This window comes from Ramularia collo-cygni (genome assembly GCF_900074925.1).
Source record: "Ramularia collo-cygni strain URUG2 genome assembly, contig: RCC_scaffold31, whole genome shotgun sequence".
NCBI lineage: Eukaryota > Fungi > Ascomycota > Dothideomycetes > Mycosphaerellales > Mycosphaerellaceae > Ramularia > Ramularia collo-cygni.
The window spans coordinates 20,923-48,013 of record NW_019716285.1 but is presented as its reverse complement, the minus strand read 5'-3'; the positions used below and the strand labels follow the sequence as shown (position 1 = coordinate 48,013).

Sequence of the window (27,091 nt, the reverse complement as noted above, 5' to 3'; positions counted from 1 at the left end):
GGCACTGCGCCTGGTCTGCTGAGATACCACTATATTTGCGCTGTACGAACGAACTTGCATTTATCGGACAGCACGGCATGAGAACCCGATCACGGCATGTTCTCGAGCCTCCCATTCTCGCCACAAACGAATGGAGCCCATCGCCCGAAGCGGCCCGCGAATTTGTCCTGCACAACCTCCAGCACATTCACCATATCCGCCGACGACCTGCCATGTGGCGCGGAATCCCTACCATGCGTTTCTGCAGATCTCCTGGGGAGTCTGTGCAGATACATGTGAACATCAAGCAGATACCCAAACCCAGGCCCCAGCAAAGGCCGGACCGTACATGATCTGAATAGGCTGAGCGTCTCCTCACCAGGGCTTGGTTTGTTCGTCAAGGCCGTACTGAGAACCACAGTGCAGAGGTTCTGGGTTCGCGTAAGATGGCCCAGCGAGCGCATGAGAGATGAAAGCAATGCTTGTCCTTGTGTGTAGTTGTTCTTGATCAAAGGTGCTATGACGTGAGAAATGCTGTCGATGATGAGTAGGTTTGGTGCTTCGACATCATCTTCTTGTGGTAGTTCTTCGACTGGTGGCGGATTGTCAAGCACTTCTTCATCATCATCCTGGCTGTCTGGTATCGTGGCTTTTGGCGCCCTCGCTGCAGGGCTCTGTGCTCGTTCCTCCAGTGATTCTCGCAGCTCGAACATGGCTTCAGTAAGTCCCACATAATCGAACACTTTCATGATCTTGAGACGATCCAGAACTTGAATCGCTGCCTCTCTATTTTTAGTTGAAGCCTCGATAGCTTTGTAGAGTCGGCGCAGATCGAGGGAATGGGAGCTGTCAATCACTGTCGCGGAGGCATTGGGTGTATTCAGTAGATGTGCTACCAATATCCCATGAACAAGATCATTGGCTCCGTGGTCTGGCTCGGAAGTAATGCAAGTGACTGAGCCAACATCGAAGCCTCCATCAAGGGCGGTGTCGATGGCAGACACGCCACTGCTGATCTTCAGTCGCTTCACTGGTCGCTCCTGGTCGATGTTTGCTTCGTGATATGTTGACCAGATGTTAAAAGCAAGGAGTGGCTCGGAGGGTGTTGCCATGTTAGCAGAGAAGCAGAGCAATGAAATGGTTGGGAAGAATCAGCACTTCACTCTGACTCTTTCACCGATATATTCCCTCCACTGTGAGGAGCATCTGGAATCATCCGTCCAGACGCAACAAACTCATTCCAGGCATTTCATCTACTCACTAAACAAAGTGGGAAGAGATTGAGCAAGAATTCGGTGCTTCTACACTACCCAAACCCTAACCCTCTCGTCGACATTGGAAACACCGGTCGCAGATCGACCCTTCCTTCCTTTCAGTCATCACCGGATTACGCTACAATTTGGCGCCGGATCCTACGATGCATAAACTTTTCTCCAAGGCGACGGTATAGGATGCCTCATACCAATTCGGGAGCGGAGGAATCCTCTCCATGACAAGGTAGATCCTAGCGTGGTGGAGCTGGAGTTGGTGGTGTCGGAGACCTCTCCTTCAAGCTTGGATCGACGCAACTAACTCTTCGACTGCATCTTCCAATCCTTCAGGAGCGGGGCGAACACTTCTAGAAGCCTGTGGAGGGAACGGCTGAGCATCACGTTGCACGCTTGATCGACGTGCGCCGGTTTCAAGACGCCAGAGTCGCACAAACTATCATCACCGACGCGTATAGGACCGGTTTTGGTGCTCCTTTGGGTACGGAATGTAGTCACAACGGCACGCCTTGTCYAAGATGCTGGGATACCTTTGCTTGCTTAGGTTGTGGCCTTTGATCTCTATAAGGATCTCCCTGGGGAATCCCTGAACAGCATATTTCTCCACCACCACAGCCTCCTCATCTGCCCCATTCACGATGAAGGGCCTTCTCACATCTGCATGCATCGCACTTGCGACGTGCGTAAGCTCCGCCCTGGGCTCAGTGTCATGGACTGGAGCCAATCTGTACTACCTCCAGGGAATGTCTGATGCCGATGCAGACGCCTATATCAGCAAACTGAGCGACTTCGGGGCGAAGGTTGTGAGGCTATGGGTTAACGGTCAATCCAAGGGCTGTCAGAAAGGCAGCAACATTGTCCGGGACATTCCCCAGCTTGAAACTACTCTTGGCCAGTACAACCAGGTCACACTTGACGAGCTCGACAGGGTGTTGGTCAAACTCGCGGCCAAAAACATCAAGGCAATCATCTCTCCGCATGACTCCAACTCTCTGATTGGAGATTACCGAAAGTGAGCACAATACTTCCGCTAGTGGCTTTCCCGTCTAATCGATATACAGGGACGTGTATTACGCTCGCTGGGGTGCTGGCTACTTCTACGAACAGCAAGATGCTTTCACTGCATATGACAATCGCCTCACCTACATCTTAAACTACAAGGGCAAGTACTCTGGCAAGGTGTGGAAGAGCTGGCCCCAGGCTATCGTGAGCTTCAATCTGCAGGTAAGGTCCAATTCCCTGCGATTGGTGATCTTTTTTTTTTTTGACAGAGTGAATCCAGAATGAGCCCATGACTCCTGGTCCAAGCAATTGCAAGAATGGAGATCCTTATGGCTGGGCTTGTGGTCGCGCTCGTAAGCTACGCAGTCTCCTCGGATCCAACACAAACACCTTGGTCTCTACMGGTGGCCTCGGTGGTGACATCTCCCACTCATGCACATTCCTCCCTGCCGTGACCCAGTGCGATGCAGTCGATGCCATCTCCATCCACCGCTACGCCAGTGTTCCAGGTCGATGGAGCGATTCCCTATCTGGCTGGATCAACCAATCCAATGGCAAGAAAGTGTACATCGAGGAATGGGGCATCGACTCGACCAAGTATGACCAAAAGTCGGCTTTTGTGTCCGAAGTCAACAACATGAACTCAGTCGGTCTCCCTAGCATGTATTGGCAGATTCTTCCTCCGGCAACAAGCAGCTGTGGTTACAGCCCTAATCAGGATTCTGGTGATCCATTTGGCATCTTTTACAATTCTGGGACCAACTTTGCTGGCCCCATGAAGGGTGCTACAGGTGTACAGGCCGCACAAGATTGGAGTGGCAGCGTTTACTGAGTGGGAGGAACGGGAAGAGAAGACAGAACAATGGAATGCTGAAATGCAGAGAGACAGACTCGTATAAGATGATTTTCACGGCCTCGAATTTAACGGAACACATTACGCAAAAGCTGACATTACACTTCCGATTCTGTGTACCTCTTGTGCCGCACGCCGATAACTTCGATTAGGCGGTTGCACGGCTTATCTTGATTCTGCCTGCCTAGCAAACCGATCGCGGCGAGCTCCACCTGCTCTGCTTTTTCACCCAACTCTGCTTTCAGATTACAGAGATCAGGATCAACCCCACCTCAAGACTCCACAAGGACTGCCAGACATGTCTTCAGAGGTTCCCACGATCGACATTTCCGCCTTTCTTGATTCCTGCAGCTCTCAAGCCGCTAAAAGCAAAGTCGTCGACGAGGTCAAAGCAGCTTGTTCACAATATGGCTTCCTTCAAATCGCCGGTCACGGTGTACCAGTGGAATCACAGCGCGAAATATTGAGATGCTGTAAAACTTTGTTCGATCTTCCCGTCGAGTCCAAGGAAGCACTGTCGCTGAAAAACAGTCCTTCGCGTCATGGCTACGAAGGGTTAAAACAGCAGGTACTCGACAAGACTGCGCTTCCAGACGACAAGGAAGGCTTTTATATCGGGAGAGAGGAGCCGGAGGAAAAGGGCTTCAGACAGGCACGTCTTCTCCACCTCATCCTTCCGAGTATCCAAATGTTGACGATTCTCAGGGACCAAATCAGTGGCCAGACCTTCCAATTGACATGTTCCGCGGTCCAGTAGAAGCATACTACAATAGTATGCTTCAACTTGCAAGCAAGCTCCTGGAGATCATCGCTCTCGGCCTTGCTGTTCCGATCGAAAATCTTGCCTCTTTTACTCGTGAACCGGCTTGTAACCTAAAGCTACTCCACTATCCACCTCATCTCTCCAAAGACAGWCGTCAAGCAGGAGCAGGCGCCCACACGGACTTTGGCACTTTGACTATCCTCCTCCAGCAACCGGACAAGCATGGTCTCCAGGTCCACCACCAGGGCGAATGGCTTGACGTGCCAGCACGGGAGGATATTTTCGTCATCAATGTCGGCGATCTCCTTGGGAAATGGTCGGGAGGCGTGTATAAGTCCACCCTCCATCGGGTGATCAATGCAAGTGGCTCAGATCGTTATAGCGTTCCATGCTTTTACGAGGGAGACTACACCGCCACAAATCCCTTCGATCCCTCGCAGAAGGGCGGCGAGACCGTCGAGGACCACATCAAGAAGAAGTTCAATGTCTCGTACGGCTTGTAGTTCAAAAATGGATGGAACGAGCATGATGAAAGCATCTACAGCCGCACTGTTTAGACTACCCAACAACAACCCTCAAACTCATCTAACCCTGAAATGCTTTGTTAGCCACACCCTGGCTCACATCCTCGGAATGCTGTGCTGCTAGGGAATCTTTATACTGTGACAGAACACTCTGGTCGACCGTCTCATCAAAGACGTCGACTTGTGTGGAAGCAAAGTTTCTCGCGCTGACTTTGCGCTCAAATAGAAGATCCAGCTCGGCAAAGGTACGTCCTGCTGGCTCCGGGATGCGGAAGTAGGTGTAGACGATGCAAAGGAAACAGCTGCCTCCCCAGAACTGGTAGAATAGTCAGTACGTGTACAAGAGTTGTGGTGGTGATGGTGGGAGACTCACAAAGCCTGCATAGTTACCCCAGTCCCAAGCAGATTGGTTCAGCATGTAAGGAGTCAACACCGAAGCGATGATTCCAACAATAATGTACAAGTTCCTGCCGAGTACGACAGTCTTGATTTGGAGTCGGCGGGTAGACATTTCGGAAACAAGAGAGTAGCACACCGTGCCGACGGTCAATTGGTAGACAGCCGCCCATACGATCCTGCGAGAAAATGGTTAGAGTGATGCTGATGATGGTGATCAGCGATGATCGTCTTACATCATGCCTCCGGTCGCGAGTCCAGCTGCATCTCGTTGGGACTCAGGCGCCAGGCCTAAGAATCCCATGATCATCAACATGACGAAGAGTCCACATAGTCCGTAGAGGTATAGGGTTCGTCGTCCGATGCCGCGAGACATCAAGAACCATGCTCCGATGACACCGACGATGTTGATTCCGTACTGTCCCATGGCGAAGTTGTATCTACATGATGTTAGGAGGCGTCAATCTCATCGAATCACCGTCAACTTACGAATTGCTCTCGCTCACGCCTGAGTTTGTCAGGAAGTATGTGCTGTAGTTGGAAAAGGAGTTGCCGGCAAGATTCTGCATTGCCCAAGCCATGCAGACGATTTCAGTCCTCCGCAGATCCGTACCCTTGAAGCAGTCCAAGTAAGAGGCTCCCGTGGTGATCTTCTCCTCGAGGGCAGTGGTGTGTGTCATCATGGCAATAGTCTCATCAGCGTCAAAGTCCGTCTCGCGATTCAACGAGGTGAGTCTCAGCAAGGCCTTCTTCGCGTCTGCGACCCTGCCGCGTCGGACCAGCCACCAGGGAGATTCGGGCGCGAAAGCGACTCCGATGATCAATGGTACAGGCCACATCCACTGCAAGGCGTAAGGAATGCGGTAGGCCCATTCGTCGTTTCGATCGACCATGCTCCTAATGACTCCAATGGCGATGAGTTGACCGATTCCCCAGCACATGTTGACATACGTAGTGAGCTAGTGAAAGGTCAGTGATCAGATATAACAACACTGTGAGGGAAATGGTAGCTCACATATCCTCGAAGAGCAACCGGGCAGACTTCAGAAGCATAAGTAATGCAGAGGGTCTGGAAGACACCCCATGGAATACCACAGAGAATTCCAGCAGCCAAGAGTTGCTGTACATTCTGCGCTGTGAAGAAAATGGCCGTAAATGCAATCACCAGACTCAGACAAGCGATGACCGTATATCTGTATCCAAATCGTTCGCTAACGAATCCATTGATGAGAAGTCCAATCATTTCGCCTACATTGGCACCGTTGCTGAGCGCGGCTTGCCATCTCGCTGGGACCTATCGACCGGTCAGTCCCAGATCTCCACAAGTCATCCACCATGGCGAAGGAGTTACTCACCTCAAACACTCCTGGCGAAATCTCAACACCATATTTTCGGTTGAAAGTCTCAAAAGCATAGAAGTTGTTGACAAGCGCCACATCGTATCCCTCCATGGCAATGCAAGTGGAAATTAGAACAGACCAAGCGATGGCTTTCGGGTAAAGACGGATTCCTTGCATTAGACTCATGCTCTGCTCGCTGTCCGATGCTCTCTTGGCGTCAAGTACAGTCTGCTTCATGGACTCGGTATGCTTGAGTTCATCATCGGCGGGAAAATGCAAAGGGCCTCCACGTTTCTCATTCTCGTCCTTGAGGACATTGTTGGTCCCAGTAGTGGGGTCCATGATTGCCAAGTGCCCTCAGGCGGGGTCGAGAGAAATTCGCAAGCCGTGGGCGGGCGCGAAGCTGGCGTTCACTGTGTTGAGCGAGGGTTGTTGTTGTTGGGAGAGCGATGACAGAAAATGAGACGAGAGCATGCAAAGATTTTGTACCCATGTGGAAAGGCTAGGAACATTCGAGAGTACCGAACGGGTCGGATTAGGGTAGCCTGAGGAGGTCGCGTGGTCGCGTGGTCAATCGCCGAGCCACCAATCGCAGTCTCCCGCTCGGATCATCATTTAACCTTTCGCCGATGCTAGTCCTCACTAACTTCCCCATGGGGAAGGCCGGGCCGGCTAGAAGTGCCACGGCGCTCGTTATACCTCCCTTCGGTGRTCTGTATTCCGCCTACAGATCCTGCATTAGTGTAGTCTAGGAACTTTATAAGCACTAACATTTTCTATAGCCCTACACACTAAAACAAATCGGTATTAATAAATAAAGTAGATGCTAAGCATAATAGAGAATAACTCGCACTTTCGTCTTAACTATGTAATTCCTAATAATTATTATTAATAATAGTAATAATAAGATAACTACCGATAGGCAATCCTTCCGCCTACGCTATTTCGAGCTCGCTAGCGACATTACGCTTACGCCTACCGAGTTTAACCTTACGAAGAGCCTACTTAATAACGTATAGAGCTATATTAAGACTAACTAGCCTACTAGTCGTTCGCCTACGCTAAAGGTCTACTATTAGTATATTTAGAAGAAGCGCTCTACGTACGAAGTAGACGATAGCGGCCCTAGCGTACGAAATAAGAAGGTATTCGTAACCGAGCCGTATAAAGTTACCTTCGTTATATACACCTTCTTTAGTAATAGCGAGCCTATATTAATTAAGCTTATACGTAGAGCGTTTAAGGGCCCTTATAGCTATACACTTAATAAGTATAATAGTCGTCGACCGAACGGCTTCTTAAAAGGCGTAATAAAGGATCGAATAGATAGCAGCCCTCGAGCTAGCCGTATAGTTAAGGTAATAAAGCAAAAGTACGGTAATATTAGCGGTAGGCAAGTAAACTTCTAATACGCCTATAATATAGGCCGTTAAACACCTAACTATAACCGTAAGCTCCGGTTTATTTAAAAGGGCGTAGATATAGCGGACTAGCAACTCGTAGAGGCGGACGACCGTATAATAGAGCTTAGTTAATACTACTAGCCTTTTACCGTGTCTACGAAGGACGGAATAAGGCGTAGATTAGTTATTATAATAGCGGAGGGTATAGCGTATTAGAAGCAATACGGTACTCTTATAATTATAGATGCTATATACTATATACTCGGCCTACCGTAGTTCCTCGTTAACTTAGTTATACGCGATAATAACGGCTCGTATCGGCCTATCGCTTATATAGTAGTTAAGAGCTAGTACGGCCTCGTCCTTATAGAAGGGCTCCGCGCGTTAAAGGTATAGGCTATCGATAACGAAAGCGGTTTAACTCTATAGTAGACTATTACGGATAACTCGTTAAGCGAGTAGAGCGCTATCCGCTTAGCCTTCGGTAATATTATAAGGCTACTACTCTACTAGCGACATATTAGCTAGATAATACGTAGTAAGTTCCCTATTAAAGGTAGATATAAGGCTACTTATAAGGCGCTCTTTAACGTAATGCTATATTACGAAACAGACGATAAGATTAAGGCTTAACTATAGCTTACTCTTAACTCGCTACTAGGTAGTAAAAACGATCGTCTTTACGTATACTACGTCCGTAAGTAGTCCTTTAACTACGTAGAGATATAGTATGCTAAGTTTCGAAAGGACAACCCTCTACTTATATAGATACGTACCTCTAACGTAGTTAAAGGCTAGTACTCCGACTATAAGAGCGGTAACGAGCTCGTAAAGCGTAGCTTCTTAATAGCCGGCTACTTGCTTAAGGCCTTCGTACCTAACGAGCGGTAGAACAATAACGCGTTAAATAAGGCTCTAAAAAAAGAGAAGCTACTACTCTAGTAGAGGCTACACTATTAATAGTTCGAGTTACTACCTATCTACGCGTAAGAGAAGCTCGGTAAGTAATACCGTATAGGCGTAAAGCGGTTCGATAGCCTTATACTATAGTAGTTCCGGTTCGAGCCTTTATTCGATAAGGAAACGCCTTTACGCTACTAGTGTTACTTTTAGTTCTAGTAGCGACTACCTTACGAACATATATAGTTTAATAGCTACTTCGAGGGTAACGAGCTTATAGTAGTGTAGGTAGCTACGTATTATAACCGCTTTATTAGCATTAATGCTACTTAACACTACGCCGAATAGCTACTTAACGATAGCGGAATACTATAGGTAGAGGGCGACGTGTTACTAGTATAAAAGCAACCGGCTACATTCGCTCTACTCGAGCGTAATTAATATGTGCTTTTATACTTAGTAGTTAAGTAGTTTAAAGAGTCGTTCTATCGATAGGCGGATATTACTAGCTAATAGCTCTCGAAAGTAGAACGCTCTCGTTATATTAACTAACTAGCTAGTAAGTACGAAGAAGCGCTCTCTTTCGGTAACCTTACTATCTCTAACTAGCGGAACGGTAATAACCGCGATAACCGCGATAGTAGCGATAACAGCGACAATACCGAGGAGCTATAGGAAGCTATTAATAATACGGYGGCTCGCTTAATAGATAAGGATATAATTATAGCCGTAGACGAGCTCGGTAAGTTTAATACGCCCTTAACGGTAGCGATAATAAACGAGTTCCCTCTTACTTAAGCGAGCCTTAATTTTATCGCTAAGACACTAATACGTATTCGTAACGGCTCGAGCCTTCGATAAGTTACCGGCGTTAACGATAATACGGATAAATCTATAGCGTAGCCGAACGAGCTCCTATAGTAATTACTAACTCTATTACTATATAAACTACCTCCGGAGGTTATCGTATTTAATAGGCAATTTGCTATATAGGACCTAGTAAGAGACTATTAGCGTTAGTAAGGGCGTAAGAGCACTACTAAAAGAGCATATAGATTAGATAGTAGTATAGATACGGATAGTATAGATATAGGTAGTAGATATAGGTAGTAGATATAGGCCTAAGCAATAGTATAGATATAGAGTAATACTAATTCAATTTAATTCGACCGTATATGTGCGTKCGCTAAGCAACTACGATAAGAACAATTAATAGTAGTTAATAAGAAGCTAGCTCTAATACCGGCAATCGACTTAACTTACTTAATTAAGCTATTAGCGGTATACAGCTTTTTATACATAGCCTATAGCTTAGTTACCTAGTGCGACAACGGCTAACCCAAAAGCAGGTGGTTTTTACAGCCAAATTCGGTAGCTTGGCGGGCGCACAGTCGCTCGGTAAGGAGCCGAAATTTAAAGTTGTAGGCCATATACAGACCACCCTCCCTTCGATTGGTCTGACAGTGGACCACCAGTCACCGATTGCCTTCTTCGAGTAAGCCGTGGATGCCAGTGGGGAAATGTATCGCCGACACTTGTCGTTTGTTGCCAATTTGCGGAGATACTCTCCCCCGGGAAGTGAATTAGGCCCGGTCCAGCTTGTTGGTTTGTACATATGTACTTGCATGCTGTCGGTTTCTACTGCCATCGTGTGCCATCGTGTGCCTCCGGCTTCCCTAGCAACAGTTCTCTTGCATCTGTGAGAGAAAGCTTGTGGGCGCTCTAGCCGCTGGAACTGCTCGCCCTGCTTGATGTGTGCCGGACACTGGAAAGTCCATTCCGAGCCACATCCACATACTACCAGCACTTGGAGGTTGTGAATGAATGTATGCCCAAGACATGCAAGATAAGAACGCTTCAACGCTCACGTCACCGTCCACCCTTCTTTCCCACGACATCGGTCCAGGCTTCCCATCCATATCTCGAGTCTCTGCGTCATCCACTGCGACCGAAAGCCCTCCTGCGCACGTCCAATACGTGGCGCTTTCCCTGTAAAGCAACCCGCGGGACCAAGAGCATACTGCATACACCATGCATTAGCTGCACATCGAGCTCGACACTCTTCCATCGTGGCGTCCTCGGTACCAGGATGGTATGTCTCGGGCGAATTGGTCCAATCCACTCGTTCAGACATCAATTCCGGCATGACAAAGTGCTTGAAGACTTCCCGATGATGTAGAATGGAGCTATGATCCGACTTCCAGAACGCAAGATCTGACCAAAAGCTTGGTTTGCGATCTTGCAATGATTGAATCCAGTCTTGCTCAAACTTCCACAGATCTGCGACTTGTTCCGGCGTAAAGTGATGATAGCTCAAAACCGGACTGCACCACAATGTATTCTTGCCTTTCTTCTGCTCAAACTGCATCTGATCGGACGGGTTACCGCCTTGGAACATCGGCCATGTCCAGGTCAAAGGAACGCCCGCCTCCTTCAACGTGATCCCCAGCACACAGTCTCCAGCCCAGTGTGTCCCGGTCATGGCATGATGGCCCGTCGTATTCGATCTGTAAACCTCGACACCGTTCTGAAGAGCAGGCCTTGATAGAAGAAAAGCCGAGCCACCATGTGCGAATAGATCCTCACCTATCAGATTTTCACTCCCATAGTAGGCGGGTTTGCTTGGGTCAAGTTCCTGGATCCATCGTAGAAAGTTGCTCCAAACCACATAGGTGTCCGGTTCGACGAACAGGTACCACTTCTTCGTTGGGTACATCTCAAGAGTGCGATTAATCATTGGCAAGAACTTCCACTTATCCAACCGCCACCCCGCGTTGTTGTTCTTTCCAAACTTGCCAACTTCTTCACTGACACCACCAGAGAGTTCCGAGGCATGAAGACCTTCGCCTGAGCAGCCTGCGAGTTAGTAAATCTCTTTCACCTTCTTGAATGATACGTACGTCCGACTTGCTGGATATGGCGATAGTGCATGAAATCCATGTGCGTGTTGATGACCTGCTGTGGCATATCTGCAAGTACATTGTGCACCCGTCGTCCCCGAAAGTCATCTTCTTCATGGTCGGAAAAGATCACGACATCCCCATAGCATCGGAATGTCGTATCATAATGAATCTAGAGAGAATCATCAGCATATCCTGTTCAGGCGGTTCCGTCAAATATGATGAACCTACCGGCAGCTTATCTCTGATCTCGCTCGCTCCAGTTCTCATCACCACCAGAACATCATCCACACCCGGTAGTCTTCGACAAGGCAGGGGTTCCACGCTCAAGCTTCCAGCAGTGGGTTTCTCCCCTTCGTCGGCCTCGCCTCCGGTGCTCAAGGAAGTGCCTGCAATATGTGTCTCCCCAATCCTAGCCAGACAACTCGAAATCAGCAATATTGTCAACACCACTGCAACAATCCCAGCAAGTTTGACCGTCCGCGGTAGCTGCACCAAAAGCATCGCGAGCGCTTGAGTCGTGGTTCAGTTCCAGTTCCAGTTCCGGCGTACTGACTCTTGCAAAAGAAGATGACGAAAAAACGCCCCAAGAAAAGAAGGCAAACAAGAAACAAACAACCAGCACCTCGTAAAGATCATATCATGATAGTGTGTGGTATCAAGCACTTGCCGTGTCGGGAAGACGGCCTCATGACAAAGTCATCGTCGAATAGAAGCACCCATGTCACGGAACATCTGTTTGACAGGCATTGCATTGCGCGTCCTTGATTCAATGCATCCACACGGGCTGTGGAGCGGATCCACAACGCGTGTCCAAGCTTCTAATGTGATGCATGACAGATCTGTCTGCATGCAAGCCTCTTTACTCCAAACATCTGTCGTGGTCGTAGAAGACGTTGATATGGATGTTTTTCTGTGAAAGGGGACGAAGTCGCATAGTTTGCGGTTATTTTGCAAAGGTTCGATCGGATCGTGGGGCCAATGGAAATGGTTCATGTAGATCTTGTCCACGGCGTTGGCGTGCCGCGAAATGATGATGCTGGGCACTGCTGGGCAGACGATGTGTAGAGCGTAGGTAGAGAAGACTCGTGGAAGACGTGCTGAACATGTTCAAATGTATTATTGTACCAACGCTGGTCAATTGGCGATTGGGGCCTTTTCTGCTGGCCCCTTCGATGTTTCCCTCGAGGTACTATGACACCCTCTTCCCACATTATTCCATCTACATGTACAAATATGCTTCCATCGAAGACATGCGCCGTTTGTTCATCCAATTCGTTAATCATCAAGGTCCAACATTCAATCATCATCCAAACCACATAGCCCTGGAGCTGGACAAGCTGTAGTAGGAGCCATGTGTATCTGCCAGTATTTCGAAAGACTCGCATCGTAATCTCTCGCGCTTTCATCATACTCGGGATGTGTTATCTCTTCCCGGAGGATGGAATGTCTGTGGCCAGCTCTCAAAAAGTCCACGAGCTGCTCGGTGATCTTGACGTATTGGAGGACTGCCTCATGTGCGTTGATCGTTGAGCCCGTGGTCCATGAGAGTAGAAATGGCTCGATGAGTGGTGCGTCGGTCACGGAAGGGTGTGTCGTGCCTTTGGCAGTTACGAACCAAGCGAATTGTTTTCTCTCTTCTATAATCTTCCGAACCAGGTCCTTGACGACGGAAAAATGCGGCCTATGGTCAAAGATGGAGTGTTTCGCTGACCTAGACAAGACAAGTCAGTTCTAATACACTCAATGCAAGAGGCATTCAAAGACATACCAAGACTGTGAGTGTACCACGACGACTGGCACTCCAACATCGTCATTCAACGGACCAGACTGCTTCCCCGGATCGAACATGATGCCCCCGACAAATGGCAGCGCCTCAGAAGGAGCGCCCTTTAATACCTGCAGAGCCAGTGTAGCACCATAGCTGTGCCCACCGATGAGGAACTTGTTGGTATCCAATCGTCCCCTCCACTCTGCCAAATCTCGCCCCTCCAAGCGTGTGTTCGCGCGGAATACTTCTCCGCCCCGCCCGTCGTTGAGCATCCTCAACACCCGTACCGTCTCTTCCACCTCCGCCTGTCGCATCGTCAACTGCATGACCTTGAATTCCGGTGTCTCGGGCTGGGGGCTCAACATTTCCGGCGTCAGATGAAATCGTCTCCTAGGTTTCATCTTTTCCCTCATAATGACCGAGGCCGGCGCTGACCCATCTCTATGCTCAATCGCCGCAACGACGATTCCCCTTGATGCCAGTTCCGAGCAGTATGCGGAGTAGTCCGTTCGTGAGCCCGCCATTCCGTGCGAGAAGACGATGACGGGGAACTTGGGTCTGCCATAGTCTCCGTCCAAAGGATGTTCGGCTTCGTAGTCGATATATGTCTTGACAGTGCCGTGGATCGGGGTGTCGACATTGGCAGGGATCTCGGTAGATCCAACCAGACTCCACAAACCGAACGTGAAGATGCCGTTTGTCAAAAAGTTGTTGACTTTTGCGAATCGTGCGTATCCCTCTCCCTTCAAGGATAGAGGTTTGGGTACCCATGGATGGTGTGTCTTGGAGACAGCATCTTTGTTGGTGGGATAGAACAGGGAGAACAAGACGGTAGAAACCTCAAACGCTCGTTCCCCCTCTTGATCCACCACCTTTGGCGTCTGTCTGCTCTCGCACGGGACTTCGATATCGATGGTGCCAACGTTGAACGAGCCGGTCGGGTTCGGAAGTTTGGAGGAGAGCAATGGCATGTCGAGGAGGAGATGGGCGAGGATGTAGATGGATATGGCGGAGCACAGCACGTACTTGACACTCCACCGCGGGCGAAAACGTAGGTGCAGAGCCATTTTTCAGAGCCGCGGCGCGTCGTCGTGCTTTGAATCATGCATCTTTCGAGAATTAAGGTGCGAGGTAGCGCGTGGCCGCGCATGGAAGGGCAAGCTTTTGGACGATGAACGCTTCGTCGTCATCCAAAAAACTTTACCAACTTCGATCGTCCGAGGGAAGGTGCGATCCGCCTTGATTTTCCACTGCGAATGGACGACGTCTTCAATCTTCCCAAGCCACTCCGCTCCATCCTCACGGCCTCGAACGAACGATCGAATGTAGGAGGGGCGCAGTCTTRCGGAAGCTTCCCTGAGGTGGGTTGTCCGCAGCTTGAGCTACAACATCTGCTTGCTTGCTTGGCCGCACGCATCCTGTACGCGATGGTGCTTCCGTGGGATGATTGATGAAACAGACATCATTTGCAGGAACGCAATGGATGGCATACCCAGACCTCTGCCGCCTTCCTCCTCCTTCACCCACGTCAGCTGCGGCCAACCTCCACCTTTGTCCGTGTCAGATCGTTTAGATGCGGCTGCGGCTGAAGGGCCGGCGCTCAACGCAAAGGAGCCACCTACATTCCCACAAACAACATCAAGGCGCAAGATTCCCCATCTCCCATTTCCTATGATACCATTCTTATCATCTCTTGTCAAAAGACTCCATCTCAAGCACAATGACCCCCCCAGGAACAGCAAAAATGATCTCACCGCCACCGTTCCTCCCAAATCCCCAGAAGACCAAGTCGAATCCTCCAAGGACAAAAAGGTCATAGAATACCTAACGCAACACCCCATTCCAATCCTCAAAGTCCTCGTCATAGGCGCTCCAAACTCGGGAAAACGTTCTCTCTGTCAGCGATACCAAGACAACGTCGTGAGCAYGCAACACGATCCGCTAGAAAACGGGYAATATCGCCGCACAATTCATATGCCATTATCGATKTCCAGAAAGAACCCTGTCCAGCCGAGGAGTGATCAGGAATTGAGAGTACGGCTCGAATGGACGACTCTACTTTCCGCCGCATTAGATATGCATCAGGAGGTGCTACGGCAATTGGTAAGGGACCATGAAGCGTACGTTCTAGTGTATCGTGTCTCTGAGAGAGAGGGTTATGAGGCGATTGTGGAGCTTTATAGGGAGTTCATCGCGGAACGGAAGTCTACTACTACCTGCTTATTCGTGGTGGCGAATGGGATGKATGTACCAGTCGAAAAGCGGACTGTCAGTGGAGAAGAAGGAAGACGGTTCGCTGAGAGCTTGGGAGCGGAGTTCCGGGAGGTGTCGGCTAGGACGGGAATTGGATATGGTGGGGAGGATGATATTGTTTTGATGGCGAGAAGTATCATATTAGGGACGATCTCAGCGAGGAAGTAAGACGGCGAATCGTCCAATCGGGCTAACATCAGCAGGAGAAGAGCTCCCGCAGGATTGAGAAGACAACGCCTCCTATTGCAAGGTTGACCGTTGAAAGTCTATGGAAAGAATCATTCACCCAGGTGTTTTCATCAGAGACGCCAGACCGTCGAAGCGCGCGTTCCATTCAGAACAAATCCTTTCTTACCCTCCCAAATCCACCCAAAAGGCGCAGATAGCACGACTGAGGGACGCACCATTGATCTTGCACTTCAACAACATCAACTCGAACCTGCTCACGTTCCAGCACACCGTTGCACTTCCTTACCATCGCCATAGTATCAACCAGATACTGCACTGTGTCTTCCAGACGTACGTGCATCCGAAAAGACTACTCTGGAGGCCCAGTCTCTGCCGGTGGTTGCGACTCAGAGGGATCAGCAGCAGTAGGTCCTGCAGGGAGTGTCTCAGTCGGTGTTGGAATAGGGACCGCACAAACCGAAGATGAATCCTCCTGTCTCCTCGAAGATGTAATCAGCTGAGTTTTCTTGACCAACAGCAAGATTCAAATCTAATAAGATGGTGGAGATGACTCCAAGCAAAGCAAAGGATTTGACCATGTTGAATTATACACACACGTTGAATCAAGATTAAAGATGGGAAACTTTCACTTAGCCAGCCGCGGTAGGGCTTTTAAATTGGAATGCCAACAGAGGCACTGCCATACCAACGCTCGAGGATCTGGTCTGCAGGACATGTTTCGAAAGGTGTGGGGGAAACCAACAGCTCAGCCTTAAATGCATATTGGACATGTTTTGGAAAGGTGTGAAGGAATCCAGCAGCTCAGCCATTGGACATGATCCTGCGTTGTTCAAGCCCTGTACTCACATAGCGAACTGGATTGAAATGCAGAGTAATGTAAGCGACGGGGCTTAAGAGCGAATCAGGCCGAGGCCACCTTGGACGAGGGTCTTGGAGTAGGAGTAACAAATGAAGCCCCCACGAGCTTTATTGCTGTCGAAAGACGTATGCATGCTTCTCCCTTGGTGCAGTCCTTCAGCTCCCGGCTTTTTGTACGCACTTGGCATTGAGAGGGGGGAGTGAAGAGTTGTTATTAGCAGATGCTCCAAAACTACCCGAACGCTGTAAGGTAGCTCGATTTAAGCTTAGCAATGACACTCATGGCTGTCATCAACTATTCCTCATACATCATGTCCTATCTCATGCCTTTGTGGTCCTGTTCCTTTCAACTCCCGATTGGAGTGCTGTCTCGGCTGTGTCGCAGACAGAATGGAAGCCAGCACGAGTGTGCGCTTGCGATTTGTTGGTCTCATGTCTTCGTGCGGCGGCATGTAGATGCCAGTATTTTGCCTGGTGTCCTGGGTATGGTCGGCTGCCATCGGACTGGTGTGCTCTGAAGTGTTTGGATTGCGGGTGCAGCTTGAAGACCAGTCTCGCGGATACTCGAACAGTGATTCCTAGAATGCCAGATGCTCGTTTTTCCTCCGCATGTAGACCAACAAATCCTTCCCACCGAATATGATCTTGCGCTTGTATGCTCGTTCTTCCTCATTGTGCTTCCCACGTTTCCAAGACACCATCACTTGTCCATCTTGACCACCTGAGCCAACTCTTTCTTCACAGTAGCAGCAGCGTCTTTTGCCGCATCTCTCGGGATAGTAAGATCCGGCACTCCTCCATTCCCGTTCGCCTTGCTCTCCTGACCCTGCGATTGCAATGAAATATGCTGCATAACAATCTTCAGCGCATCATCGTACGTCTGCGCCTCGCCGCTACGGAATAAACGCTCGACGTATTCGCGGAGATTTTGTGACCATCCCGCTTCATCGAGGCGTTGCTGGAAGGTATTCTGGATGCGTCGGACTCCGCCGTTTTGGAGGAGTGCCATGGTGATTTCGTCTTGGGTGGTTGGATTGTAGATGGAGGTTGTGCCGTTGATGGCGACTTTGGGTTTGTCTTCGCCGGCCATGTTGGATGATGCACGTTTGCCAACGCCGTCGGTGTACAATGGTTGTGGTTTGAGGATTGTTGCATCAATGTTGATTGCAGGGAGCTTGCCCGCTAGAGATCTGCGAATCCGATCGCCCGCATTGAGCTTAGCGAAATGCGGGGTCAGGGCTCCTTCCTCCTCTGGGAAGTTGTAACAACTTTCGTCCAAGTGAATGGAAAACACAAAGTTTTGATACAACGCAGACCTCCTCACTGCTTCAAAGCTACAGTTTGATCAAAGTCAAGTCTTTCTCCTCGAGACCTATCCAACGCCGTCATTGGCTTCACCAAAAGAGAGCTCCAACGTTGTACGCGAAGCCGATAAGTCATCTACGGCTGATAATTGGTGTCGAGAGCAGCAAAGATAGATGAGGAGATTGTCTCCTTGATCATCAAACCGACTTCATTGCGCGTTCAATTCAGGAAGGACGTTGAAGAATTTCCTCAACATCACGTATAACAGTTGAAGAAGAGGAGATTGGTTGAAGTGCAGTCTGTTCTATGTGATGAGAGGCCGCTCAGTTGATGAGCGGTGTGAAGGATGAGAGACCGTTCAGTTGCTGAGCGGTGTGGAGGATGATGAGAGACCCCGGGTCAACGACGACCATCCCCCATTCCAAAGCCGAGGATTATCGAACGCGTAAGCTCATCAGCCAATCCATCAACGATCGGACGTGCATTCAAACACATGGGAGAGAGGATCGCTGGTTCGTCGAGCTATTTGTGGTAACSGCCTTGGCGAACAGTCAACGTTGAGCAGCCGCTCCGCGCTCGTTGAACAGTCGGTCGGGTCCCTGGAGCGATCGGGCTGATTCTCTCTCCTCGGACACAGGCAAGACGACTGGCCACTTTCCTCCGCGCACGCTGAATTCCGACGAGACTGTGCCAATGGTTATCAGTGGGCCTGCGTTTGGACGCTCCGATCGTGACGGCGTCTGTGTTGTTGCAAATTGTCCCAACCGAGCGTCTTCACTGTTCAGCTGTCTCGCGCCGTCCGGGTCTGGCCTGGTCTGCTCTGCCTTTGGTGGTGAGCACTGGCTCCGACGCGAACCGCCGATGTGGACGGTGGTGTGCTCGTGGTTATCAACAAGCTGGTCGGCGGCACACGTCCCAGAGGCGTTCGTTGGAAAGCGGCTGCACGTTGAATCGGTGCGAGGTCCGGCGTGCTCGTGGCGAATCGTCGGCGAGCATCGTCCGGCGCCAAAAAGCTTGACTCCAACGTAACTTGGCAGGAGAATCTTCATTTGCCACTAACTTCTGTAGCTTCCCGCACCATCACAAGCTTCCAAAGTCGATAGCCAGCGCTTGAGTCACCTTTGGCTTGTCAAGTCGTTCTGATGGGACACGACGCATGCTCGAACCAGAGACGGAAGCCCTTGGTCATGACGGCAACGCCCTCGAACTCACGTCCCCCGAAGCGCATGCGAGGCTGAAACCGGTAAGCCGCAACACGTTCGAACCTTGAACGATGATCGAATCGACTGCTAGCGCGGGCTTGCAAAAGAACTCGATTATAGGGAGTTGCTCAAGGGCGGGCTTCTGATTGGCTCAATGCTATTCTTTCGCCCAGATTTGGATCCTCTGCCTTCTTCTCCGCCTTCTGWATACGGAAGAGACCGTCGCTTAGCGTTACTCCCCGGAACTTTCACCCCTGGGCGTTCACACGGCGGCAAGCCCAGGCGCATGGCTTTTCGTTACGGATTCATGATGTCTCCCCGCGTCCACGGCCAACGACGAGACGACCGGATAGCAGCAGGACTGGTCCTAACGATGACGCTGCAAGACGACGTTGAGCTTGACGTTCCACTGAGAGAACGCGGAAACGTTCGTCACAACAGCGCTCGAAGGCTCGAACCGCCTCATGCACATGCTTGAGCTTCGACCCGCCCACACGCTGATCGTCAGGAACAAGCGAGGTCCTTGCTCACTTTAATCTCGAAGCGTTGATTATTAGGGAAACTCTGTCCAACAGCTAACAGGCTTGCAATCTCCGTGTTCGCCTGCTGACTTTACACTGAGTAAGAGTCGGCCCTGATATAAACGCAAGGATACATCCTCGTCCTTATTGTTCATCAACTTACTCACTCTTCTCTTACTATCTTACTCACTTGACTTCGGTCGTCCTCTCTTTAAGAACCAGCTATCTAGTCCTTCTCTACTTCCAGACCTTTTACCCATCCTTTTCTCCGAAAATCAAATCTACCGTCAACATGCAGTACGCTTTCGTCGCCGCCGCCCTTGTGGCCTCCGCCATGGCTATGCCATCTTACGCTCCCCCAACCTACGAGGCTCCATCTGCCCCGGAGGCACCAAAGAGCCCCGAGCAGCCAGCCGTCTACCCTGCTCCATCCCACGAGGCACCAAAGCAGCCAGAGCAGCCCGCTACCTACTACAGCTCTGCTGCCGCTTCTACCACCTGCACTGAGGAGAAGGAGGTCCCAACCCACCCAGCCCAGAAGACCGAGACCAAGCCAGTCTACGAGACCGCCACCTACGAGCAGCCAAAGGAGACCAAGAGCGTGTACATCCCAGAGTCTTCCAGCGTCTACGTCCCAGTGGTGAGTTGCCCCGGCAATCGACCCCACAACATTTGCTGTATCAGCTGCTAACGATCTTTGCAGTACTCTTCTGAGTCCGCCAAGAAGCCCACGTACGAGACCATCTACGTCACCAAGACATACTCCCAGGAGATGCCAAAGGAGACCGCGCCTGCTGTAAGTGCCATGACAAGTTCATGGTTGGTTCAGAAAGTTGACTTGTCGCAGGAGAAGACCCCAGTCGTCTACACCAGCGTGTACGCCAGCGTGATCACCAAGACATACGAGTCCCCGGCCAAGCCAACCATGCCAGTCTACGTAAGAAGAATTCCATCGCTGCTTCGAGGAGAGGATYACCCGCTAACATGGCATCAATGTAGTCTCCCCAGACCCCAGCTCAGCCCGAGACTCCTGTCTACAAGCCAGAGACTCCAGCGCAGCCTCAGACTCCCGGCTCTCCAGTGACCCAGATTCCTGACGGTCAGGTTCAGGTCCCTGCCCAGCCAATGCCAGCACCTGAGACTCCCAAGTCTCCCGTTGCCCCAGCGCCATACCAACCAGCGCCTGCACCAGAGTCTCCAGCTATGCCTCAGACTCCTGCCTCCCCAGTGACCCAGATCCCTGACGGTCAGGTCCAGGTTCCCGCCCAGCCAATGCCAGCACCTGAGACCCCCAAGTCCCCCGTCTCCCCCGCTGCTCCTTACCCATACCCAGTCGGCAGCGCACCCGCCGTCTACGCACCATCTGGCACCGGCGCTGCCATGCCATCTGGCACTGGAAACGTCTACCCATCCGCACCAGCATACACTGGTGCCGCAAGCGCCGTGAACGCCGCTGGCTTCGTTGCCGGTCTCGGTKCTTTCGCTGCCTTCTTCTTCTAAGCGTCTCGTCTATTCATGGGAATGTCTGATACGGCTATGAGCAATATAAAACATACATAACGAGGCAGCGAGTTTGTCTCTTAATGTAATCCGATCAGCGGGAAAAAAGGATTCATAGCAGTCAGGCTGGCGTTTTCTCAGTCAATATTCTCTCTTGGTTATACAATGCATGTGGTTTTCGATGAAGTTCTTGATCAATCTTCTTTCTATTCATGTCTTCGGCTACATTCACGACAGTAATGTGAGTGTAGAGGTTTGTTAGTCGTTCGAAGCTTCAGAATAACGCGGACGTGATGACCCAACTGTAGCGCCACGTGTGGCGGTCTGATGAAACATCGAGAAACATCGAGAATCTGAAGCTACCTTATGTTCAGTCCTAGGTAGGGGTGGTATTACTAAAAAAGCAATTAGATTAGCTGTATTAGCTTTAAAGTGAATAAAGCTAATAGAGCTAATTCGTACGTTAGTACGAAGGCCGGCCCGCGCCGAGTAAGCTAATCGGAGCTTTTACCGCTTGTTTATATCTATAACTTACTAAGAGTAACGGGATAAGAGCTAGGGTTTAGGTAGGAATATAGCTATATCGTCGACGATAGCGTAGTTAATTTTCACTTAAATTACTTTATTATTTTCCCGTTATACTCGCCTTAATCGGTTCTATATAACGGGAAATTAACTTCGTTTATTATTATAGTTAGACGCTATATAAATATCGTAAATACTAAATTTAAGGCTTTTATTTATCCTAACTATAAGTTATAGCGTATTCGCTATATCTACTATAGTAATTAGTACTATAGTAAGGACGCTAAGAACGACGTTAAGAAGGCTTATCTCGATACGTATAAGCGCTATTAATAACACCTTACTACACGTATAATTAAGGAGCCGAAGGACAATATACTAATAAAGGAAGGCCGAATTACCGACTTTTAAAGTACCGTATACCGAAGTAATAACGCGACCTTATATAGGCTTACGCGCTCTTTACTAGCGGATTAGCCTACCGAACTATAGATAAGACGGCGTACTCTAAATTTAGCGACTTTATCTATCTATTCGACTAGGCGTACGAGTTCCCTAGCCGTTACTATATTAGTAAAGAGCTACTTAAGTTAGACTATATAATTACGAAAGAGAAAGTAGATAAGGTAGTAAAGAGCCTATAATACCTTAACCTTACTACGGACGAGAGCGATAGTAATAGTAGTACGCGATACGCTAACCTCTACTACGTTACTAAGGGCATTACTTTTCTACTTAATTACGTAGATCGTAAGGGCTATAATAACGACGGTAAGTAGCTTACTAAGCTGCTTATTAGCTAGGCTAATACGTAGACGGATAACAACCTTAACCGCTAGAACTCTATAGTTACGGATACGTATAAAATAATAAGGTTAATATACCGTAGATTAGTAGTAGATCCCTCTATAGCGTATATATTCGCCTCGCTTTACGATAGCTATAGTATATAGCTATTTATTAAGGACTTTATAACCGATAGCCTCGGTAAGTAAGTAAAGGGGATAACCTACTACGTACTTACCTTACGAGAGGTATGCTTCCTTAGTAGGCTCCTTAAGCGCTCGAAGAAAACTATCGCTATCCTTCGATAATGCGCTACTAGTTAGAATACGGTTCTAAGAGCGTTCGTAATCGCTATCCTTATACGATAGGGATTATATTATATAGCTACTAACTTACTTATTAAAGGACGAGATGTCCTTATCTATATAGCGCTTACTAATAAGCGGCTATTTAGAAGTAAGGGCGCTATAATATCGAAGGGCGGTAAGAGGGCTCTTAACTTAATTAAGAATACTATTAAAATAAGCAGGTACAGAAAGGAGAGATAGAGCATAGTTAGCTAGTATGCTTAGTAATGCTAAGCATCCTATAGTTGCATGTTCCTTACTTTAAGATGCTTTAATAGCTAACTTAATTAACTACATTAATTCCTACTTTAAGTGCTATATGCATTAGGCTATTAGCTAGTTAAAGATTATTATCTCTTATTTCTACCTTTACCCTACGACCCTCTAGGAGATCTAGATGCGCTTTTATATTATTACGGATTAATTTCTAATAGGTTATAAGCCTAGGTTTGCTAAACCGAAGGAAAGAACTTTAACCTTAAAGTAGTAAAGGTATCTTCTACCTTACCTTATAAGCTAAAAGAAGAAGAAGGAGTATATATCCTCCTTCCTGCCCTATAAGAGATACTAGGATTAGTATATAAATAAGATAGGAAGAAAAACTCTATACTAGATAACGGAGTCTAAACGCTACTACTAATAGTTAAGGGCCTATTTACTAAAGCCCTATACCTACCTCTCCTCCTCTACTACTAAAAGCCTTAGTAGGACTAAGCTACTATAAATAATATTTTAATTCTATAAGAAAGATAGAGGAAGATAAGAGCATAAGTAACTCTTAGGTTAAGATCCTAATCCTAATTAGAGAAAACTAGAAGAGATAGTTTAAACTCTAAATAGACAATCTAGAAGGAAAGGAAATATTTAATCCTATTACCTCTATAATTACTCTAGATAAGGAGGGAAAGATTATTCTAATACTAAAGGAAGATAAGATAAAGGTTATAGCCTCTAACCCGAACTTCTTAAAGTATAATATAAAGTGCAGGTTTAAGATTAGGTTAAGGCTAAGCTTAGATAATATAGATAAGCTCTTAGTAGCTATAGTTATAATATATACTACTAAGATATAGATTCTACTAAGGAAGAAATATAAGAGGGTCCTTACTACTTATATAATAGTTATAGTCTAAGATCTAGTTAACTTTAAGATAATAGATAATAACTCTATTAGATTAGCCTAGAGTAAGATTAGCTAGATAGTAAAAAGGATTATAGAGGTAGATATAAATAAAGGTTATTATAAAGACCTTTCTAGAAAAGTAAGAATTCTTCTCTTAGTATTACCTCTAAGATTTAAGGTAACTAAGAATACTATTATAGCCTAGCTAGCCTTATAAGGTAACTATAATTAGATTCTCCTAATCCTAGAGTTATAAGAAGTAAGGGATAACCTATTTAAGATAGCTATAGCTGCCTTTAACCTTACCTATTTCCTATACTAAGAGAAATATAGTATTAAAGAATATCCTAACTTTAAGAAGGCCTAGAGGGCAATTAGAAGTTTTAACTAGGGAAACTTTTCCTACTAAGTTAAGACTAACCTAAATTTAAAATAAGCTTTTAAACCTAGAAGAAAGAATATTAAAATAAGCTTTAAAAGAAAGGACTCTCTTAAAGACCTAAGGAAGGCAATTAACTTAATTATTAAGGAAATAAAGAAAATTAGAAGACTAAAAGAGAAAGTATTTTAAGCTATCTCTAACTCTAAAGATTCTAAGAACTCTTCTTCTTACCACCTAGAAGATAAGAATATAGATAAAATTGCTTATTCTTTAATTAAAGTAAAAGGCAAGTTATTATTTTAAGAATAGCTTCTTAACTCTTATACTTTATTCTATATAACTAACTAGCTATAACTCTTTAAATCTATAAAGCCTCTATTAAAGAGGAGATAGATTAAGGTTAGGGGAGGTTATCTCTAAGTAAGTTATATAAGAGAAGCTCTAATAGAAGGAAAATTTAGTAGAAAAGTTTTACTTAAAAATATTCTTCTAGTTCCTAATCTTAGAGTTAATCTAGTCTCCTAGAATTAGTTTAGCTATTAGTTTAGTATTTAACTACTATAGTTTACCTTATTATCCTAAAATAGGACTCCTATTATATATACTAACATTTATAATAGTATATCTATTATTTCTTCTATTTCTTTAACTCTTCTAGAAAGGGGATTTTTTTATAAAATAGAACTAATAAATTAGTAGAAGTTACTTAAGTATAAGATAGCACTTCTTACTAACTTAAATTAGTAGGAGCTTTAGTATAGAAGACTTAGCTACTTTAGGAAGGGGCTTCTAAAGAATATCTATAAAGTTATAAACATTAAAGAGATCCTAATACTAAATAGTTATAATAAGGCCTATAGAATCTATATTCTTATAAAAATAAAGAAGTATAAAAGAGAGATTATAGAGAAAAAGGCTTAGGTACTTAAACTTATATCCTTAGATATCTATTATAAGGGCCGTATAAGAGTGTAAGGGGACCCTAAAGGAGCGGAACACCGCCCTTTAAACCCTTACCTAGGGAATCCCTCTTAGAAAGAATAAGGGAATTACACCCTTAGCAGGATTTCCCTATACGGATGCGACGGCTAAAGGATAACTCTACGGTACCTCTACGGCACCGCCGAGCCTAACTAGCACCGGGCGTAATCCTACAAAAGGGCAATGTCCTCGTTACCTGTTCCCTTTCGCTCCCTAGGCAATATCGTATATATCTAAGAATTACTACTTAGTATTAAGACCCCCTATTTATAACACCCTTATAGAATATTGCCTCTTATCCCTACTAGGGAACAGCCGTCTTAAGTACGAAACAAGCTCTCGATTCGAGTCTAGCGCTACTATAAAGCTACCGCAACGGCTCTATAGATCCCTACTAACCTATCGAAAATGTCTTTAGCAGGAAAAAGAGCCGTACGACCTAAACGTACCGAGGCTAATAATCCTCTAGGGTTTATTATCGATAAGGAAGATATAACGCCTAGTAGTAGCGCTAGACTAGAGGATTAGCTCGATCTAGACGGAGGTACCGCAAAGGCACCGCAAGGCAGCCGCGAACCTCCTAGAGAAGAAAACCCTCCTCCGGACACTACATTATAAAAAGAACTATCTATTAAGGAGGGCATTAATAATAATAGTGTCCCTTATAACCTATACCGTGTAATTGCTACTCTATAGGCTATAGACCCTATCGAGGCCTCGATCGATTAGATGTAGAGGCTAGAGCTGCTCGTCGCCTAGCGATCTAAGTATTAAGAGGCAAGCTCTAATAAAAGAAAAAGACAAGAATCTCTTAGGAGTTACGCGGAAGACCGAAGCTACCGCAAAGGTACCGTAGAGGCACCTTCGTAGAACGTCCTCCGTAAACTAGCAAAACGCGACCCTCCCGTACTAGACTCCCTAAACTAATAGAAGTATCTCTAGTAGGTCCKCGACTACGAAAGCCGTTTTACGGTTACTCGCTGCTCTAATTAGGACTACCCTAATATAAGCCTCTCTAACTAGCACCGCCGTAGTATATAGGCAACCTCCAAAATTACCGAGAAGGAGATTACTAACGCCCTTATACGCTAGCGTAGTAACTATAAAGTTATAATATAGGAGGATGCTTAGACAATTATTACAGATGCAATCCTCCCTAAGGTATTATAGCATACCTTAATACACCGAACGTACTAGAACTATAGCTAACGTAATAACTAAACCGTAGGCTAGTTCTAGTCCTACCTTATTAACTAGGAATTAAGGCTAAAAGTCTCCCCTATAAACAATAAGGAGGAGATAGAGAACCGTATCGGGTTCTACTTCTTACGGTTGTAGAAGGACGTTTAAGACAAACTCCTAGAAGCTAATAAGCTTACGGAGTCGAAGACAGCTAAGGATCTCTTTAATACAGCTATTCTTATTAAGAACTACCTATATCCTAAAGGAAGAGATAGGGAGAGGGGACCGAAGAAAACCCTAGAAGACAAGAAACCCCCGATTAGGCCTAGCGGTAGCTCTACGGCACCTTCGTAGGGTAATCGCGGGCAAAGTAGTAACTTAAGAGGGAAAGGCAGAGGAAGGGGACGGGGCTACTACTCCTAAACCTTTACTTAAAGTCCTTTAGATCCTCCTACGCCGCTAACCGGCCCGAACTCTTATTCTTAAGGGTCGGGAAATAGGAGGCCCTAGTTATATCCCTCTCCTTACTACGGCTAGGGAATTAAATAAAGGGGAAGGAGCGACGCATCGTTATTAATGTCCTCTAAACCCTACTAACCGGGTAGAAGAAGGTCCTAAGGGCTCTCGTTAATTGCGGGGCGCAGCTTAATCTTATTTTATAGTACGTTATATAGCTCCTTTAGTTATCTGCCGTAGACCTTCTAAAACCTAAAGTTAGGTTCCTAAATAACTACCCTATAGATATCTATAAAGCTTACTAGCTAGACGTCTCTATAGCGGACCGCGAAGGTACCGTAAAGGTTACGTAGTAGACCTTCTAGGCAGGGTTATTTACTAG

The 27,091-nt window shown here is 47.2% G+C and overlaps 9 protein-coding genes; 4 read left to right on the top strand and 5 right to left on the bottom strand.

Moving 5' to 3' along the window:
- Nucleotides 1–89: 89 nt before the first annotated feature.
- On the bottom strand, nucleotides 90–1,091 carry RCC_11461 (uncharacterized protein; the record flags this gene model as incomplete). Its single annotated transcript, XM_023776682.1, has 1 exon — nucleotides 90–1,091. One exon carries the CDS (start codon nucleotides 1,089–1,091, stop codon nucleotides 90–92), a length of 1,002 nt encoding a protein of 333 aa, XP_023632450.1.
- A 794-nt stretch (nucleotides 1,092–1,885) lies between these two features.
- Nucleotides 1,886–3,081, top strand: RCC_11460 (uncharacterized protein; the record flags this gene model as incomplete). XM_023776681.1 has 3 exons in its annotated part: nucleotides 1,886–2,259; nucleotides 2,309–2,471; nucleotides 2,530–3,081. The coding sequence occupies 3 exons, from the start codon at nucleotides 1,886–1,888 to the stop codon at nucleotides 3,079–3,081; spliced, it is 1,089 nt and encodes a 362-aa protein (XP_023632449.1).
- A 319-nt stretch (nucleotides 3,082–3,400) lies between these two features.
- On the top strand, nucleotides 3,401–4,368 carry RCC_11459 (related to gibberellin 20-oxidase; the record flags this gene model as incomplete). XM_023776680.1 has 2 exons in its annotated part: nucleotides 3,401–3,754; nucleotides 3,808–4,368. The coding sequence occupies 2 exons, from the start codon at nucleotides 3,401–3,403 to the stop codon at nucleotides 4,366–4,368; spliced, it is 915 nt and encodes a 304-aa protein (XP_023632448.1).
- Nucleotides 4,369–4,450: 82 nt separating this feature from the next.
- On the bottom strand, nucleotides 4,451–6,467 carry RCC_11458 (probable alpha-glucoside transport protein; the record flags this gene model as incomplete). XM_023776679.1 has 6 exons in its annotated part: nucleotides 4,451–4,705; nucleotides 4,763–4,964; nucleotides 5,022–5,225; nucleotides 5,275–5,744; nucleotides 5,801–6,079; nucleotides 6,141–6,467. 6 exons carry the CDS (start codon nucleotides 6,465–6,467, stop codon nucleotides 4,451–4,453), a joined length of 1,737 nt encoding a protein of 578 aa, XP_023632447.1.
- A 3,825-nt stretch (nucleotides 6,468–10,292) lies between these two features.
- On the bottom strand, nucleotides 10,293–11,832 carry RCC_11457 (uncharacterized protein; the record flags this gene model as incomplete). XM_023776678.1 has 3 exons in its annotated part: nucleotides 10,293–11,275; nucleotides 11,329–11,500; nucleotides 11,560–11,832. 3 exons carry the CDS (start codon nucleotides 11,830–11,832, stop codon nucleotides 10,293–10,295), a joined length of 1,428 nt encoding a protein of 475 aa, XP_023632446.1.
- Nucleotides 11,833–12,627: 795 nt separating this feature from the next.
- RCC_11456 (related to acetylhydrolase) lies at nucleotides 12,628–14,166 on the bottom strand (the record flags this gene model as incomplete). XM_023776677.1 has 2 exons in its annotated part: nucleotides 12,628–13,042; nucleotides 13,100–14,166. 2 exons carry the CDS (start codon nucleotides 14,164–14,166, stop codon nucleotides 12,628–12,630), a joined length of 1,482 nt encoding a protein of 493 aa, XP_023632445.1.
- Nucleotides 14,167–14,578: 412 nt separating this feature from the next.
- Nucleotides 14,579–15,520, top strand: RCC_11455 (uncharacterized protein; the record flags this gene model as incomplete). The annotated part of the gene is made up of 1 exon (XM_023776676.1): nucleotides 14,579–15,520. The coding sequence occupies one exon, from the start codon at nucleotides 14,579–14,581 to the stop codon at nucleotides 15,518–15,520; it is 942 nt and encodes a 313-aa protein (XP_023632444.1).
- A 1,579-nt stretch (nucleotides 15,521–17,099) lies between these two features.
- On the bottom strand, nucleotides 17,100–17,489 carry RCC_11454 (uncharacterized protein; the record flags this gene model as incomplete). The annotated part of the gene is made up of 1 exon (XM_023776675.1): nucleotides 17,100–17,489. The coding sequence occupies one exon, from the start codon at nucleotides 17,487–17,489 to the stop codon at nucleotides 17,100–17,102; it is 390 nt and encodes a 129-aa protein (XP_023632443.1).
- Nucleotides 17,490–19,719: 2,230 nt separating this feature from the next.
- RCC_11453 (uncharacterized protein) lies at nucleotides 19,720–20,927 on the top strand (the record flags this gene model as incomplete). XM_023776674.1 has 4 exons in its annotated part: nucleotides 19,720–20,067; nucleotides 20,131–20,223; nucleotides 20,275–20,364; nucleotides 20,427–20,927. 4 exons carry the CDS (start codon nucleotides 19,720–19,722, stop codon nucleotides 20,925–20,927), a joined length of 1,032 nt encoding a protein of 343 aa, XP_023632442.1.
- Between the last annotated feature and the right edge of the window lie 6,164 nt (nucleotides 20,928–27,091).